Genomic DNA, 15,699 nt, shown 5'->3' with positions numbered 1-15,699 from the left:
GCCAGATCAATCTTAGTGAAGCGTTTTCCTCCAGATAGCGAGGTGAAAATATCTTCAATCCTCAGAAGTGGATATTGTACCGTGTGCTTCGTTTAAACTGGTTTAAGGTAATCTACCTGGCCAGCAGTCTTTTTGCTGCTGCACTCTAAACCAATTTACAAACAGTGGTTTCGAATCGCTACCCCTCCTTTAGTTCTGAGTGGAGGAACTTATAATTAATGATATTAAAACGGAACACGTGGTTTGGATGAGAGAAAAAAATCAAGCTTTATTAACTATAAGAAACTACAATCACAATATCAAACTATCCCACACGAACACAGTAAAATTGTAAAACTATATATCAAGGGGGTACACACGGCAAAAACGAGGGGTACAATGGCTACAATGTTATTTAAACAATCTTAGCAATTCCCTTAAATCACCATCCCCCCTTAACTCCTGCTAGGTTGCCTTGTTGAGAGTCAGAAAATCTCTGCTCACATGGTCCAGCGAAGAGAGAGAGAGAGAGAGAGAGAGAGCTCACCTTATCGTCCCAGGAAGTCAAGAGAAAGAGCTGGCTTCAGCATCTATCTTTATACCTGGTGAGCCCCCCTGCCGTTCTGCCTTGCAAGGGCTGTGTGCAAAATTAACCCCAAAGCTGTGATAGGCTAACTCAAAGTGGTTAGATTGAGTTAATGTGATTTTCAGAGCTCCCTTTGCTGAAACAAAAGGGAGATACATCTGCTCCATTGTCCAGTACTGGGTGTCTTAAAAATCCTTTCAAATGTTAACGCTTCCCATTTAAGATACAAAAAGTCACTCCTGCAGTTTAGATGTCCTTTGGATCCACTCGACATACAAACAAATGCTAATAGCATTCAATTGCTTTGTAAACAAAGCATTGTCCTTTGTCTTCATTGAACCTTACTTCCAGACACAGAAAGCTGCATTCCAAACCTCTTTTGTCATTCGGCCATGTGGTGTGACAGCCATTTTATCTTTGGAAACTTAAAAGCACCTCGCTCAGGGATCCTTTAATCAAAAAAATGAATCTTCATAACTGTAAATTATTGCGAATTCTTACAGTCTGCCCTTGGATACTTCCAGCTTGCTTGTAGTATCCTCTTGAAGAAATGAGCAATAATTTCTGACCCCCCACAAACAACCACCCCCTGTATTTACCTAATAGCTATCTGCCACTGATCCCCGTCCCGTCTATTCCCCTTAAATTCAAGAAAAAAACCATGGTACGGTAGGCATCTTACAGATACTTCAGTTTTCACTAAGGGGTCTCATACCCCTACACGCTTGTAAAATTATACAGTGTAAACCAAATTTACAATCACCTTTTTTTTACATCATAAGTTATTACAAAATGTTGCAATCTTAGTTACACAATGTACTCAAAAATTATCGCAAGCACGGAGAGGGTCCTACGCCTCTGCTCAACTTGGAGTTGTCACAAACTGGTCCCAAGCACAGAGAGGACCTCACGCCTCTGCTCAACTTGGGGCTGCAACACAAAATACCAAAAAATCATTAAACAACATGCTTAAATGAACCCCGATCATCACGTGCCGATGATGGGTCACGAAATTCGAGTGGGTATTGCTCCTCCCACTCGGGCAGTAAAAGTACCTTCCACTCCCCTTTGATCAGCTTAAACTTTAAAACAGGCAGAATGGATTTAGCGACCAGCCTGCTCCGACAGCCCCGAGCCGTTCCCTTGTCCTTTTGTGGAGGCGGGGTACCCCTCACGTTTAAAATTACCTTCCACAGACCGAGACCGGGGAGTATGGGATCTCATGACTCCCAGTCCCTCCCCCTCCCGTCTTCCCTCGACTGGCTGCAGAAAATGATGGGTGCCTGTGTGGCGGCACTCCCTGGCCCCACACTGATCCGGCCACCCACTCATCCTTCCCAGCCACACTTATCCTCTTGCCCGTGGGCCCCTGGGTGAGTTCCTCCCTCCCCCGACTGCACCCACGCGACTCTTGGGTCTCCCCCTCCTCTATACAATCATTCCCAGGCCATCACCACCCACCCCCGGGGAACGCGTCCCTATGACCAGGCACCCGCGCTTCCCCATCGTGACTCCTCAACAGCGAGGTCTCCCGCACGTGAACTTCGGTCAGGATAGTGCTGGGTTGGGGACCATGCCCCACCCAGCTGGGGCCATCTCCTCCCCGTAGGAGGAGTAGGCAAGTTCCTCCAGACTCTGTCCAATTTTTCCCGAAGATCGCTGCGGGGTCTCCTGGATTCGTCCAGTGGCGAGGTGATCCCCAACATTCCGTATCTTCATTCGATGTCCAGCTCGGGCTGGGCGAACATGGCTGCTTCATTTTCCAATCTCCTGTAAAAACTTAAAAGGGACATGCAGCCAGGTCTCACTGACCTGCTGCCTTAGGTGGAGACATGGTCGGGTCCCTTGACCTCGGACCAAAATACAAACATTCGGCGCACATGTAAATTTAAACACTTTAAACATATTTAACAAACTAGTTAAATCAACAAAACTTAAAATACCTTAAAAGCACGCTATATACACACACATAGCTATAATACAAATGCCGCCCGTCTCCGGACGGCCAGTCTAATCTCTGGCATTGTCGCAGATTGCTGCTGACTGCAGCGAAGCTGGACTGCCTCCTGTCTCTGGTCCCTCGCAGCTTATGGCTGTTGAGTGGGGGCCTCTGTTCTCTGGCTTTTCCCTGGCTCGGGAGACCGCCCTACTCCACTGTAAAGTGGGTGACCATGCTTTCTTAGGCTGGGGCACCCGCTGAGACCTTCTGAGGGGTGTCTCTACGGGGGAAACTTTGGCTGGCGGACCCTGAGCTTGAGTTACAGCCCCAGCTGGCTGGGAACCTGCTCCCCCATGTCCAAATAGCCCGCACTGTATAATGTACCTGGCAGCCTGCCGGTGCAAATCTCTCTCTGGGTTTGTCTGCTTTTCCCTGGAAACAAGTCACAGTTCCTGTTTTTGTCGGCTGTGAACTTGAACTTGCATGGACAACAAACTCATGTTCCCTCACCCAGGTGGCTTTAACTGGGGAATTTTGGACCTGCCTTTTTCCTGAGGCCAAAACTATCCCCTGCGTGCCTCCCTTGTCCTGGATTTCTGCTACTGGGCCTGCTCTACAGGGGTCCCAGAACTCTCCTCTCCTGTTCCCTGGCTTGAACAGGTTATTCTGAATATGAATGGCTCCTCCCCGCACACAAGCCACAGTGCTTGCCTGTGAACTCGAACTTGCTGTGGGCTGAGGATTCCTATTCTCAGGCTCACTCCTCACGGGCGGACCGTACCTCCGTTGTTGGAGGGGGTACACTGGTCCTGGTCCCCGCCTGCCTAGCGGGACCTGCTGGTGTTCTCCTACCACCCCATTGTCCACCTCTCCTCGCTGCCAGAGCTCCTCAAGACCCGGAGCTGTGGGCTGCTGTCTTGGGATCTCTAATTCCCTAGCCAGCCTTTCCCTGGGTGTTGCCTGTGGGGCGGTTTGATTTGGGCTGCTAGTAAAATCCAGCTGACCTGCCTTCGGGCTAATCATGCAAATCATTCCCCTTGCTGCCTTTTGTGGTAAACCACGTTCACTATCGTTAGCACTGTTCACCACTGTTCGTTATAACTGTATCACTGACCACTATTGTATCACGGTACGAGGTCGCCTCTTGCCACACTGCTATACCTGGGATGACCACTGCCGACTCCGCCTTGGCTCCACCCACCAGGCCAGGTATAAAGGTGAGCGACTGGCTGGTATTCCTCCTGCTTGGATCGGATCACCCACGAGAGTGGGCTGTTATTTAGTCAATAAAAACCTTTAGTCACCTTCGTAACTCTTCGCCTTTTATTGGAGGAATTGATAGGTATATCAATTTTATTGACTAAATTTAATGATGTCCGACAACGAGTCACAACCGGCGGAGGAGCCACCAGCGCAGCTCCCAGGAGCACAGCCACACCAGCCAGCTTGGCTGCGAGCCCTCAGACCGCCGTACCTGGACCTGAACCCACGAGCAGCAAACTCAGCCGCAGACTTTAAACACTGGCTGGTCTGCTTCGAATCATACCTGAGAGAATCCAGCGTCCCTCAGGCATCCAAACTAAGTGTCCTGCAGGCACAACTGAGCCCGAGAGTATACACTCTCATCGAGGACATGACTACCTACGAGACCGCCATCAACCTGCTGAAACAGAAGTACCGGACCCCGGTAAACTACATGTACGCTAGGCACCTCCTAAGATCACGGCCGCAACAGCCAGGAGAATCAGTAGCCGAATTCTCACAGGCGCTATATGCACTCGCCAGGAACTGTGACTTTAAATCGGTGTCGGCAGCCGAAAATACTGAAGATAATATCCGCGACGCATTCCTGAAAGGCCTACGGTCCGAGTACTCACGGCAAAGACTGCTGGAAGCTAAAGACCTCAGCATGGAAAAAGCTGAAGCCCTCGCTATCTCCCTGGAAGTGGCCCACCAAGATCAGGAAGCATTCACCAGGTACTGCTCGCGACCCTGGGACTCGGGCCCGACCCCTACCACAGCACCCTTCCCAGCGCCGCCCCCGGGACCTACCTCTGCGTCGGCGTCCCGGACCCGACCGGCCCCGCCACCCCCGGCACCGGCCCCGACATCGGGCATCCGCGATCGGGCCGCCGGCTGTTTTTTTTGTGGCCAGGAGAAGCACCCGAGGTCGCGCTGCCCAGCCAAGAACTCCATATGTAGAACCTGCCTGAAGAAAGGCCACTTCTCCAAGGCCTGCAGGAGCGGATCCTCAGAGGCCAGCAGTGCCGCATGCGAACTATGGGGGCGGCCATCTTCGTTTAGGGCAACTGAGGCCAGCATCCCCACACATGAGTCATGGGGGCGGCCATCTTTGTTTAGGGCAACTGAGGCCAGCATCCCCACACATGAGTCATGGGGGCGGCCATCTTTGATTAAGGCAACCGACCCCAATAGTGCCTCATGGGGCCCTACCTCGTGGGAGACGCCATTCTACTCACCACGCCCGACCGCCTCGCCCGCAGATGACAACGACTCGCTCAGCTACACACTAGCTTCCGTCACCCTGGACCAAGCCCGCCCGCACCATCTGTCCAAGTCAATGATGGACATCAAAGTGAACGGCCACGCCACGACCTGCCTGTTCGACAGCGGAAGCACGGAGAGCTTCATCCACCCAGACACGGTGAGCCACTACTCCCTCTCTGTCCTACCAACGCGCAGCCGAATCTCGATGGCATCGAGGTCCCACGCCACGGACATCAGCGGCTACTGTGTCGTGACCCTGTCGGTTAAGGGCACGGAGTATAAAAACTTTAAACTCCTCGTCCTCCCCCATCTCTGCGCTGCCGTCCTACTAGGGCTGGACTTCCAATCCCACCTCCAAAGCGTAACCCTAGCATACGGTGGACCCCTCCCCCCACTCACAGTCAACAACCAGCAAACGTTAAACCGCCCACCGCGTAACACCTGCAGCCTCTCCACCCTCAAGGTCCCGCCACCCTCTCTGTTTGCTAACCTTACCCCTGACTGCAAACCCGTCGCTACCAAAAGCAGGCGGTATAGCGCCGGGGACAGAGCCTTCATTAGCTCTGAGGTGCGGCGCCTCCTGAAAGAGGGCATTATCGAGGGGAGCAGCAGCCCCTGGCGTGCCCAGGTCGTAGTCGTAAAGACCGGCGATAAAAACCGCCTGGTCATCGACTACAGCCAGACCATAAACAGATATACCCAGCTGGACGCATACCCCCTCCCCCGCATATCTGACATGGTCAATCAGATTGCACAGTATAAAGTATTCTCGACCATCGACCTGAAGTCGGCCTACCACCAACTCCCTATCCACCCTGAGGACCGCCAGTATACCGCCTTCGAGGCGAATGGGCGCCTATACCACTTCCTTAGGGTCCCCTTCGGTGTCACTAATGGGGTCTCGGTCTTCCAAAGGGAGATGGACCAGATGGTTGACCAGAACGAACTGCAGGCTACATTCCCCTACCTAGATAACGTCACTATCTGCGGCCGCGACCAGCAGGAACATGACGCGAATCTGGAGAAATTCCTCCGTACGGCCCAACGGCTGAACCTCACCTACAATAAGGAGAAATGCGTGTTTAACACCACGCGCCTTGCCATCCTCGGCTGCGTAGTGGAGAACGGAATCATCGGCCCCGACCCAGAAAGAATGCGCCCCCTCATGGAGCTACCCCTCCCCCACTGCCCTAAAGCACTTAGGAGAACCCTGGGGCTTTTCGCCTACTATGCCCAATGGGTACCCAATTACGCGGACAAAGCCAGACCCCTCCTGAAAGCCACTTCCTTCCCCCTCACGGAGGAGGCGTGCGCGGCCTTCTCCCTCATTAAGGGAGACATAGCCAAGGCCACGATGCACGCAGTGGACGAGTCCATCCCCTTTCAGGTGGAGAGCGACGCCTCCGACTTCGCCTTAGCCGCCACCCTAAACCAGGAGGGGAGGCCAGTGGCCTTCTTCTCAAGGACCCTACAGGGCCCCGAGATCCGACATTCGTCGGTCGAGAAAGAGGCCCAGGCGATCGTGGAGGCAGTACGGCGCTGGAGGCACTACCTGGCAGGCAAACGATTTACCCTCCTCACCGACCAGCGTTCGGTGGCTTTCATGTTTAATAACAAGCTGAAGGGCAAAATCAAGAATGACAAGATTTTGAGATGGAGAATCGAGCTCTCCACCTACGATTATGAGATCTTGTACCGGCCAGGCAAGCTGAATGAATCCCCTGATGCCCTTTCACGAATGACATGCGCCAGCGCGCATATCGATAGGCTTCAGACCCTCCACGACCAGCTCTGCCACCCCGGAGTCACCAGACTCTACCATTTCATTAAGGCCCGCAACCTGACCTACTCCATCGAGGAGGTCAGGACCATGACCAGGAACTGCCAGACCTGTGCGGAGTGCAAACCGCACTTCTATAGGCCGGACCGAGCAAGCCTGATCAAGGCCACCCGCCCCTTCGAGCGCCTGAGCATCGACTTTAAGGGGCCCCTCCCGTCCTCTGACCGTAATGTGTACTTCCTCAACATCGTTGATGAGTACTCCCGTTTCCCCTTTGCCTTCCCCTGCCCCGACATGACCAGTAGCACGGTCATTAAGTGCCTGAATGCCCTCTTCGCCTTGTTCGGGTTCCCGAACTATATACACAGCGACCGGGGCTCCTCCTTCATGAGCGAGGAACTCCGGCAATTCCTCCTAGAGAGAGGTATTGCAGCAAGCAGGACCACCAGCTACAACCCCAGAGGTAACGGTCAGGTGGAAAGAGAGAACGCGACGGTATGGAAGGCCGTCCTCTTAGCCTTAAAGTCTAAGGGCCTCCCAACCTCCCGCTGGCAAGAAGTCCTCCCGACAGCGCTGCACTCCATCCGGTCATTACTTTGCACGGCCACTAACACCACCCCCCATGAACGAATGTTCGTTTTCCCCAGGAAGTCGACTACGGGAACCACTCTACCAACCTGGCTGACCGCCCCGGGGCCGGTCTGGCTGCGGAAACACGTGAGGACCCATAAAACGGACCCCCTGGTCGAGAGGGTGAACCTCCTGCACGCCAACCCCCAGTACGCCTACGTGGCGTACCCAGACGGGCGGGAGGACACTGTCTCCCTACGAGACCTCGCACCCTCAGCCGATCCGGAAACACCGCCACCACCCCCCCCAACCTCAGTCCAGGTAGACGGCATGCCGGAACCCCACGAGCCCTCGCCGACCACGCAAACACCAGCATCAACACCGGATAAGGCACCAGCACCGGATAAGGCAACACCACCGCTGCGGCGATCGGAGAGGCTTACGAAGCCTCCGGACAGACTGACCTACCAGAATTGGTAGTACACTTCACCCCGCCGGACTTAATTCTAAACAAGGGGTGAATGTGGTAAACCACGTTCACTATCGTTAGCACTGTTCACCACTGTTCGTTATAACTGTATCACTGACCACTATTGTATCACGGTACGAGGTCGCCTCTTGCCACACTGCTATACCTGGGATGACCACTGCCGACTCCGCCTTGGCTCCACCCACCAGGCCAGGTATAAAGGTGAGCGACTGGCTGGTATTCCTCCTGCTTGGATCGGATCACCCACGAGAGTGGGCTGTTATTTAGTCAATAAAAACCTTTAGTCACCTTCGTAACTCTTCGCCTTTTATTGGAGGAATTGATAGGTATATCACCTTTAAAGCCACGTTAAGACTTTCTATCTCTGCCCTACAGGGGCCATGATCTGCTTCACCAAACCTGGCATTCTCTTCCCGCAGTCTCATCTCACTGTTCCTCGCCTCTGTGACTTCCTGCACAAGGCGCTCTATAAATGCCTGGCATTTCGTGACCTCTAGTGTGAGGCGTGCATTCTCTTCCCGCACCCTCATACCACTAGCTCTGGCCTCTTTAAACTCCTCCTGCTCTCCCATCACACCCTTCCTAACCCAGCCACCTATACCCCGATAGGTGAGCCTACACGCTGCTGCTAACATCCGCAGGGCTACCCACATACTGAAAACGAGAGAAACAAGAGCTGATGCTTTCTCCAGATCCAGACCACTTATTAAATCAAAACTGCCTCCACTCCTACCTGGCTCGCCATTGTAAGGATTCCGGGGGCTTCGTTTAAACTGGTTTAAGGTAATCTACCTGGCCAGCAGTCTTTTTGCTGCTGCACTCTAAACCAATTTACAAACAGTGGTTTCGAATCGCTACCCCTCCTTTAGTTCTGAGTGGAGGAACTTATAATTAATGATATTAAAACGGAACACGTGGTTTGGATGAGAGAAAAAAATCAAGCTTTATTAACTAAAAGAAACTACAATCACAATATCAAACTATCCCACACGAACACAGTAAAATTGTAAAACTATATATCAAGGGGGTACACACGGCAAAAACGAGGGGTACAATGGCTACAATGTTATTTAAACAATCTTAGCAATTCCCTTAAATCACCATCCCCCCTTAACTCCTGCTAGGTTGCCTTGTTGAGAGTCAGAAAATCTCTGCTCACATGGTCCAGCGAAGAGAGAGAGAGAGAGAGAGAGAGAGAGAGCTCACCTTATCGTCCCAGGAAGTCAAGAGAAAGAGCTGGCTTCAGCATCTATCTTTATACCTGGTGAGCCCCCCTGCCGTTCTGCCTTGCAAGGGCTGTGTGCAAAATTAACCCCAAAGCTGTGATAGGCTAACTCAAAGTGGTTAGATTGAGTTAATGTGATTTTCAGAGCTCCCTTTGCTGAAACAAAAGGGAGATACATCTGCTCCATTGTCCAGTACTGGGTGTCTTAAAAATCCTTTCAAATGTTAACGCTTCCCATTTAAGATACAAAAAGTCACTCCTGCAGTTTAGATGTCCTTTGGATCCACTCGACATACAAACAAATGCTAATAGCATTCAATTGCTTTGTAAACAAAGCATTGTCCTTTGTCTTCATTGAACCTTACTTCCAGACACAGAAAGCTGCATTCCAAACCTCTTTTGTCATTCGGCCATGTGGTGTGACAGCCATTTTATCTTTGGAAACTTAAAAGCACCTCGCTCAGGGATCCTTTAACCAAAAAAATGAATCTTCATAACTGTAAATTATTGCGAATTCTTACACTGTCACCTTAAAGTCCCCACAGATGCGAATCTTCTTTGGTTCCCCAGGCGTATTACTCAACGACCTCTTCATTACAGGAACGATGGGTGTAGCCCACTCGCTCCAGTCCACTTTGGACAGTACTCCAGAATGTTCCAAACCTTCCAGCTCTGCTTCGACGGCTGGGCGGATCGCATAAGTCACCGGTCTGGCCTTAAAAAACTTTGGGCTTGCATTTTCCTCTATTTTGATCATCGCTGTTATGCCTTTTAGTGTTCCGAGTCCCTCCTGGAACACTTCTTGTGCGTCAGTTAGCATTTTTGACAGTCATCCAGGTGTGACGTCATCATCCTTTTTGGCATCTACTGTCAGTGCTTGTATGGCATGCCAATCTAACCCTATCTTCCGGATCCATTCACGTCCTAGTAGTGGTGGTCCTCCATCTGGCAATACATATAAGTCCATTTTTGGTGTTTCCTTGCCATTGTATATCACGTTCACCCTTATTTTTCCTTTGGGGTAGACTTTTTGCCCCGTGTACGTCTTCAAGATAATCTCTGTATCTCTCAAGGGTATATGTGAGAATAGCCGCTTGTAGTCCCTTTGGTTTATGGCTGTTAGGGCTGATCCTGTGTCCAATTCCATTTTCACTTGGACTCCGTCTATCTTGAGTGTGACCCAGATAGTTTGGTGATCCTCCATTTTGGTTACATTATGTAGTTTCAGACAACCCAGCTCCTTGCTTCCGGAGTCTGTATCACTTTTCTGTTCGTCTGAACTACTCTCCGTCACCTTATGTACCTTTTTGTACTTCTCCTGTGGAGGTTTCTTGCTGCTGGTTTTCTTTCCCGACCTGCAGACTCTTATTATGTGTCCTACTTTTCCACACTGTCTGCACACTTGGTCCTTGAACCAACAATCCTTATGGTCGTGTGTTGTTCTGCCGCAGCGATAACACTTCACTGCTCCATATGACATTTCATTTGTGCCATATTCTTGCGGTCTCCGTTGTATCTCTGCAGCACCCCGTGCAGCTGCTTCATGTCATACTGCCATGTTGAAAGCCTTGTCCAGCGTGAGATCCTTTTCTGATAGAAACCGTTTCTGGGTTCCTTCACTTTGAAGCCCACACACAAACTTGTCCCTTAAAGTATCTGCTAGTCCCGTTCCAAACTGGCAGTGTTTCGATAGCTTGCACAGTTCCGTTAAATACTCAGCATTACTTTCGTCTTTATGCTGGTTCCTTTTGTGAAACTTAAATCTTTCTGCTATCAGCAGCAGTGTGGGGTTTAAGTGGTCCTGTAGGATTGCCACTATGCTTTCAAAATCCTTTTCCACTGGCTTCTCTGGGGTGACTAGGTTTTGCAGTAAGCCGTACGTTTTTGCACCCATGGAATTCAACAATACCAGTGCTTTCCTGGCATCTGGCACTTCATTCGCTTTGCAGTACACCTCTATGCGTTCTACATATGTCGCCCAATCTTTGACTTCATTGTAGAACGCTGTGACCCTGCCACTCTTCTGCATCCCTGGGTGTGGTTTGACTGGCTAAAAATGGCATCTCCCGCGCTCTCCCTTCTTCTCCGCTGGCTCAAAATGGTGTCTCCGCGCTTCCCTTTCTTCTCTGCTGCGGCCCAAATGGCGTCTCCCGCGCTTTCTTTTCTTTTCTTCCCCCGCGGATGCTGCTCAGCCCTTGAACACCGGCCGTGCTCTGCGCGTTTTCCTGCGCACTTCTCTCATTGACGCCGCTCGGCCTTCAACCCCGGCTGCACCCTGCGCGCTTCACCCTCTCTCGTTGACGCCACTCGGTCTTCAACCCCGGCTGTGCCCTGTGCGCTTTACCCTCTCTCTTACCCGTCGACGCTGCTCGGCCTTTTTCTGTGCCGTCGGTCGGCTCCCGCCGCCGCTGTCCGGGAAGGGTCTGCGCCGTACCTGCTGCCAGCCCGCTGCGCTGGATTGTCGCGGCTGGAGAACCAAGCCCAGCTCTCCACAGCCTCCTCTGCCTGCTCAAGTCCTCTCAGGATGGTCGACGCCCGCACTGATGGAATCGGCCTTCTTCTGCAGAGTTGCAGGTAGGTTCGAATCACCTCGTCGCCAATGTTGAATCCGTGAATCTTTAGGTAGTGTGTCCTTCAAATAATCGACAGAGACTGCAGAGGAACAATCAACAGTTGTTTACTGGATCAGGGTTGCTCTAAAACTAAACAGTACAGATCCCTACTCAGGGTTATATACAGGTGTGGTCACTGCCGGTACACAGGAGCTGTAAAAAGTAGTTCTCCCCTTAAAGGCACATACACTACACCTTCGTGACCCGGGTGGCTCATACAACACGAAGCAGTCCATTTACAAACTGAGTCACAGGGAGTGCCACGCAGTACAATCTTTAACCTGTAAGCAGCCGTGGCTTGCAAATTGTTAAACGGCAAATACCATCAGTGACGCAGAGAAACCTAGGGAGCTCCTCCCTGCACAATCGCCAGGAGCTGTTGATCGAGAACATCCCTCCTTGGCCTCGTGTAAATTTTTCATGCAGTTCCTGTTTTGAGGTTCTCATCATTAACAAGCTGCTCTCACCACCCAGCTCCAGCAGCTTGCCCTGGAGCGACTACCAGACTGGTGGAGGAAGAAGAGCGAATCCCTTCAGTGAGTCTGTTCCACAGACAGATATCTCTTCACTGGACCCCTTAAGGGTCCGTTCAGGGATTAGTTTCCCCATTTATTTCCCAGCTCTCCTTTTTCCAAAACCAGCTTTGGTCTATTTCAAAGGAGTTTTAAAACAAACTGAAGCATTTGGCCACGATGAGGCTACTGAGTTGAGGTGCTGATGTAATGAAGGAAGTTGCCCATCTAAGGAGGAGCCCTGTTATTGAAAGTTATTCAAACATCTACATACGATGGTGCAATATATTGGAGCCTGAACCCATTAAACCTCTGAGTGACTGTACAGCGGTCACATTTTTAGCCTCCCCGCCCCACCCCCTCACTCTTTGCTGCGTGCTGGATCTTAGCCTTGTTGCCATGGGGGACCACCGCGTGGAAACTAGGCACTTCCACCCACGAAGGAGAGGGAATTATCAGGTTTACTTCACCTCGTTGCCTCTCCCATCACCTCAACCCTTGCCCCTTGTGACTAGTTACAAAACATCAATGGGAAAGGCCTTGGAGAAGGTTGCCCTCCAGTCCTGTTGTCATGTGTTGTGGAAGTGGGACAGGGCCAGAGAGGGAAGGAGAGAAAAAAACAAATAATTGTCTCACTCTCAACAACAATGAAATATCAATGGTAGGGAGGATCAGTACCTGTCGGTGATTGGACAGGAGGGACTTGGTGGGTCTTTACCTGTTAGTTTGGCTCAGTTGGTAGCACATTTGCCTCCATATTGGAAAGTTTTGACCATATAACCTGGTCTGACACTCTACAACATTACTGACAAGTGCTGTGTTGTTGGAGATGCCATCCTTGGGTGAGAAGATGAACCAAGGTCCTAACTGCCCTCTCAGGTGGATGTTAGTGATCCCATGGCTTGATTCAAAGAAGAGTAAGGCGTTCTTCCGGTGGACTAGCCGACATTCATCCCTTAAAAAAAGAAGTACTGGCGAAATTAATGGGTCTGAAAGCTGATAAATCCCCTGGATCTGATGGCCGACATCCTAGGGTTTTGAAAGAGGTGGCTATGGAGACAGTGGATGCATTGGTTGTCATTTTCCAAAATTCCACAGATTTTGGAACAGTTCAGTGGATTGGAAGTTATCAAATGTAACCCCACTATTTTTAAGAAAGGAGGGAGAGAGAAAACGGGGAACTACAGACCAGTTAGCCTGACATCAGTAGTAGGGAAAATGCTGGAATCCATTATTAAGGACATGGTAACAGGGCACTTAGAAAATAATAATAGGATTGGGCAGAGTCAACACGGATTTAAGAAAGGGAAATCGTGTTTGATAAATCTGTTAGAGTTTTTTGAGTTTGTAACCACCAGTGGAAGTGGTGTATTTGGATTTTCAGAAGGCATTCGATAAGGTGCCACACAAGAGGTTATTAAACAAAATTAGGGCTCATGGGATTGGGGGTAATATACTAGCATGGATTGAGGATTGGTTAACGGACAGAAAACAGAAAGTGGGAATAAACGAGTCATTTTCGGGTTGGCAGGCTGTAACTAGTGGGGTGCCGCAAGGATCAGTGCTTGGGCCTCAGCTATTCACAATCTATATCGATGATTTGGATGAGGGGACCAAATGTAATATATCCAAGTTTGCTGATGATACAAAGTTAGGTGGGAATGTAAGTTGTGAGGAGGATGCAAAAAGGCTTCAAGGGGATATAGACAGGTTAAGTGAGTGGGCAAGAACAAGGCAAATAGAATATAATGTGCAGAAATGTGAAGTTATCCACTTTGGTAGGAAAAATAGAAAAGCAGAGTATTTTTTAAATGGCGAGAGTTTGGGAAATGTTGGTGTTCAGAGGGACCTGGGTGTCCTTGTACACGAATCACTGAAAGTTAACATGCAAGGTACAGCACGCAATTAAGAAAGCAAATGGTATGTTTATTACAAGAGGATTTGAGTATAAGAGTAAAGATAGCTTACTGCAATTATATAGGGCCCTGGTGAGACCACACCCTGGAGTATTGTGTACAGTTTTGGTCTCCTTACCTAAGAAAGGATATACTTGCCATAGAGAGTGCAACAAAGGTTCACCAGACTGGTTCCTGGGATGGGGGGATTGTCCTATGAGGAGAGATTGAGTAGACTAGGCCTATATTCTCTAGAGTTTAGAAGAATGAGAGGTGATCTCATTGAAACATACAAAATTCTTACAGGGCTTGTCAGGATAGATGCAGGGAGGATGTTTCTCCTGGCTGGGGCATCTAGAACCACGGGTCACAGTCTCAGAATAATTTAGGCCATTTAGGACTGAGATGAGGAGAAATTTCTTCACTCAGAGGGTGATGAATCTTTGGAATTCTCTACCCCAGAGGGCTGTGTAGGCTCAGCCGTTGAGTATATTCAAGACAGAGATCGATAGATTTTGAATATTAAGGGAGTCAAGGGATATGGGGACAGTGCAGGAAAGTGGAGTTGAGGTAGAAGATCAGCCATGATCTTATTGAATGGCGGAGCAGGCTCGAGGGCCAAATGGCCGACACCTGCTCCTATTTCTTATGTTCTTATGTTCTTAACCAACACTATGTAAAAGAGATTCAAAGGGTAATTTATTTCACTGCTGTTTATGGGAACTTGCTATGTGTAAAATGATGGTCGTGTTTCCCTACATAACAGTGACTGCACTTGAAATGAATTGTACGTCATGTGTTTTGAAATGTTTGTCAGATAAATATAAGTCTTTCTTATTTACTTACTGTAGAGGTACTGTGCCCATCAACACCTCCACCAGTAGAGGGCGGCAGGTAAGCGCCATCACGTTATTAACCTGCTCCAATGCTTCTTTTCTCCAGATATGCCTGGAGCTCGAGAAACCCACCATCGCTACAGTGCAAGAATGGAAAGGGGACCGCGGCAGCTGGAAGTATGTTGTGTTGGACACCCCGCCAGGACAAGAAAAACAGGTACCCTCATGAGCAAAATTATTTGCCTAAATTATCAGTCCCACCCTAATCAAACAAACAACTTGTATTTATATAGCGCCTTTAATGTAGTAAAATGTCCCAAGGCACTTCACAGGAGCGTTATCAGACAAAATTTGACACCGAGCCACATAAGGAGATATTAGGACAGGTGACCAAAAGCTTGGTCAAAGAGGTAGATTTTAAGGAGCGTCTTAAAGAAAGAGAGAGAGGCGGAAAGGTTTAGGAAGGGAATTCCAGAGCTTAGGGTTTAGGCAGTTGAAGGCATGGCCACCAATGGTGGAGTGATTAAAATTAGGGCTACACAAGAGGCCAAAATTGGAGGAGTGCAGAGATCCCAGAGGGTTGTAGGGCTGGAGGAGATTGCGGAGATAGGGAGGGGGTGAGGCCATGGAGGGATACCCCGTAGTGTTTGGTTCAGTACCCATCTGTGACACCAGTATAGAAGTGCAAGACCTCATTGGTTTTACCCTGAAATCACGTAATTTGTACGCACTGTAAAGGCCAAAAAATGGGTTAAATGTGGGACCAC

General features: G+C 50.0%; 1 protein-coding gene across 1 annotated transcript in view; it reads left to right on the top strand.

Moving 5' to 3' along the window:
- LOC147116246 (endonuclease/exonuclease/phosphatase family domain-containing protein 1-like) overlaps nucleotides 1–15,699 on the top strand; it is a 48,915-nt gene that overhangs the window by 20,264 nt on the left and 12,952 nt on the right. The window contains exon 3 of the mRNA XM_085991031.1: nucleotides 15,039–15,149. Coding sequence (XP_085847157.1) covers nucleotides 15,039–15,149 — 111 coding nt within the window. The remainder of the gene's footprint in view (nucleotides 1–15,038; nucleotides 15,150–15,699) is intronic.

Source organism: Somniosus microcephalus, chromosome 6 (assembly GCF_052327205.1).
Source record: "Somniosus microcephalus isolate GS21.2 chromosome 6, FLI_Smic_1.0, whole genome shotgun sequence".
NCBI classification, from domain to species: domain Eukaryota; kingdom Metazoa; phylum Chordata; class Chondrichthyes; order Squaliformes; family Somniosidae; genus Somniosus; species Somniosus microcephalus.
The sequence above is the reverse complement of the archived record's forward strand: the minus strand, read 5'-3'. Positions and strand labels throughout refer to the sequence as shown.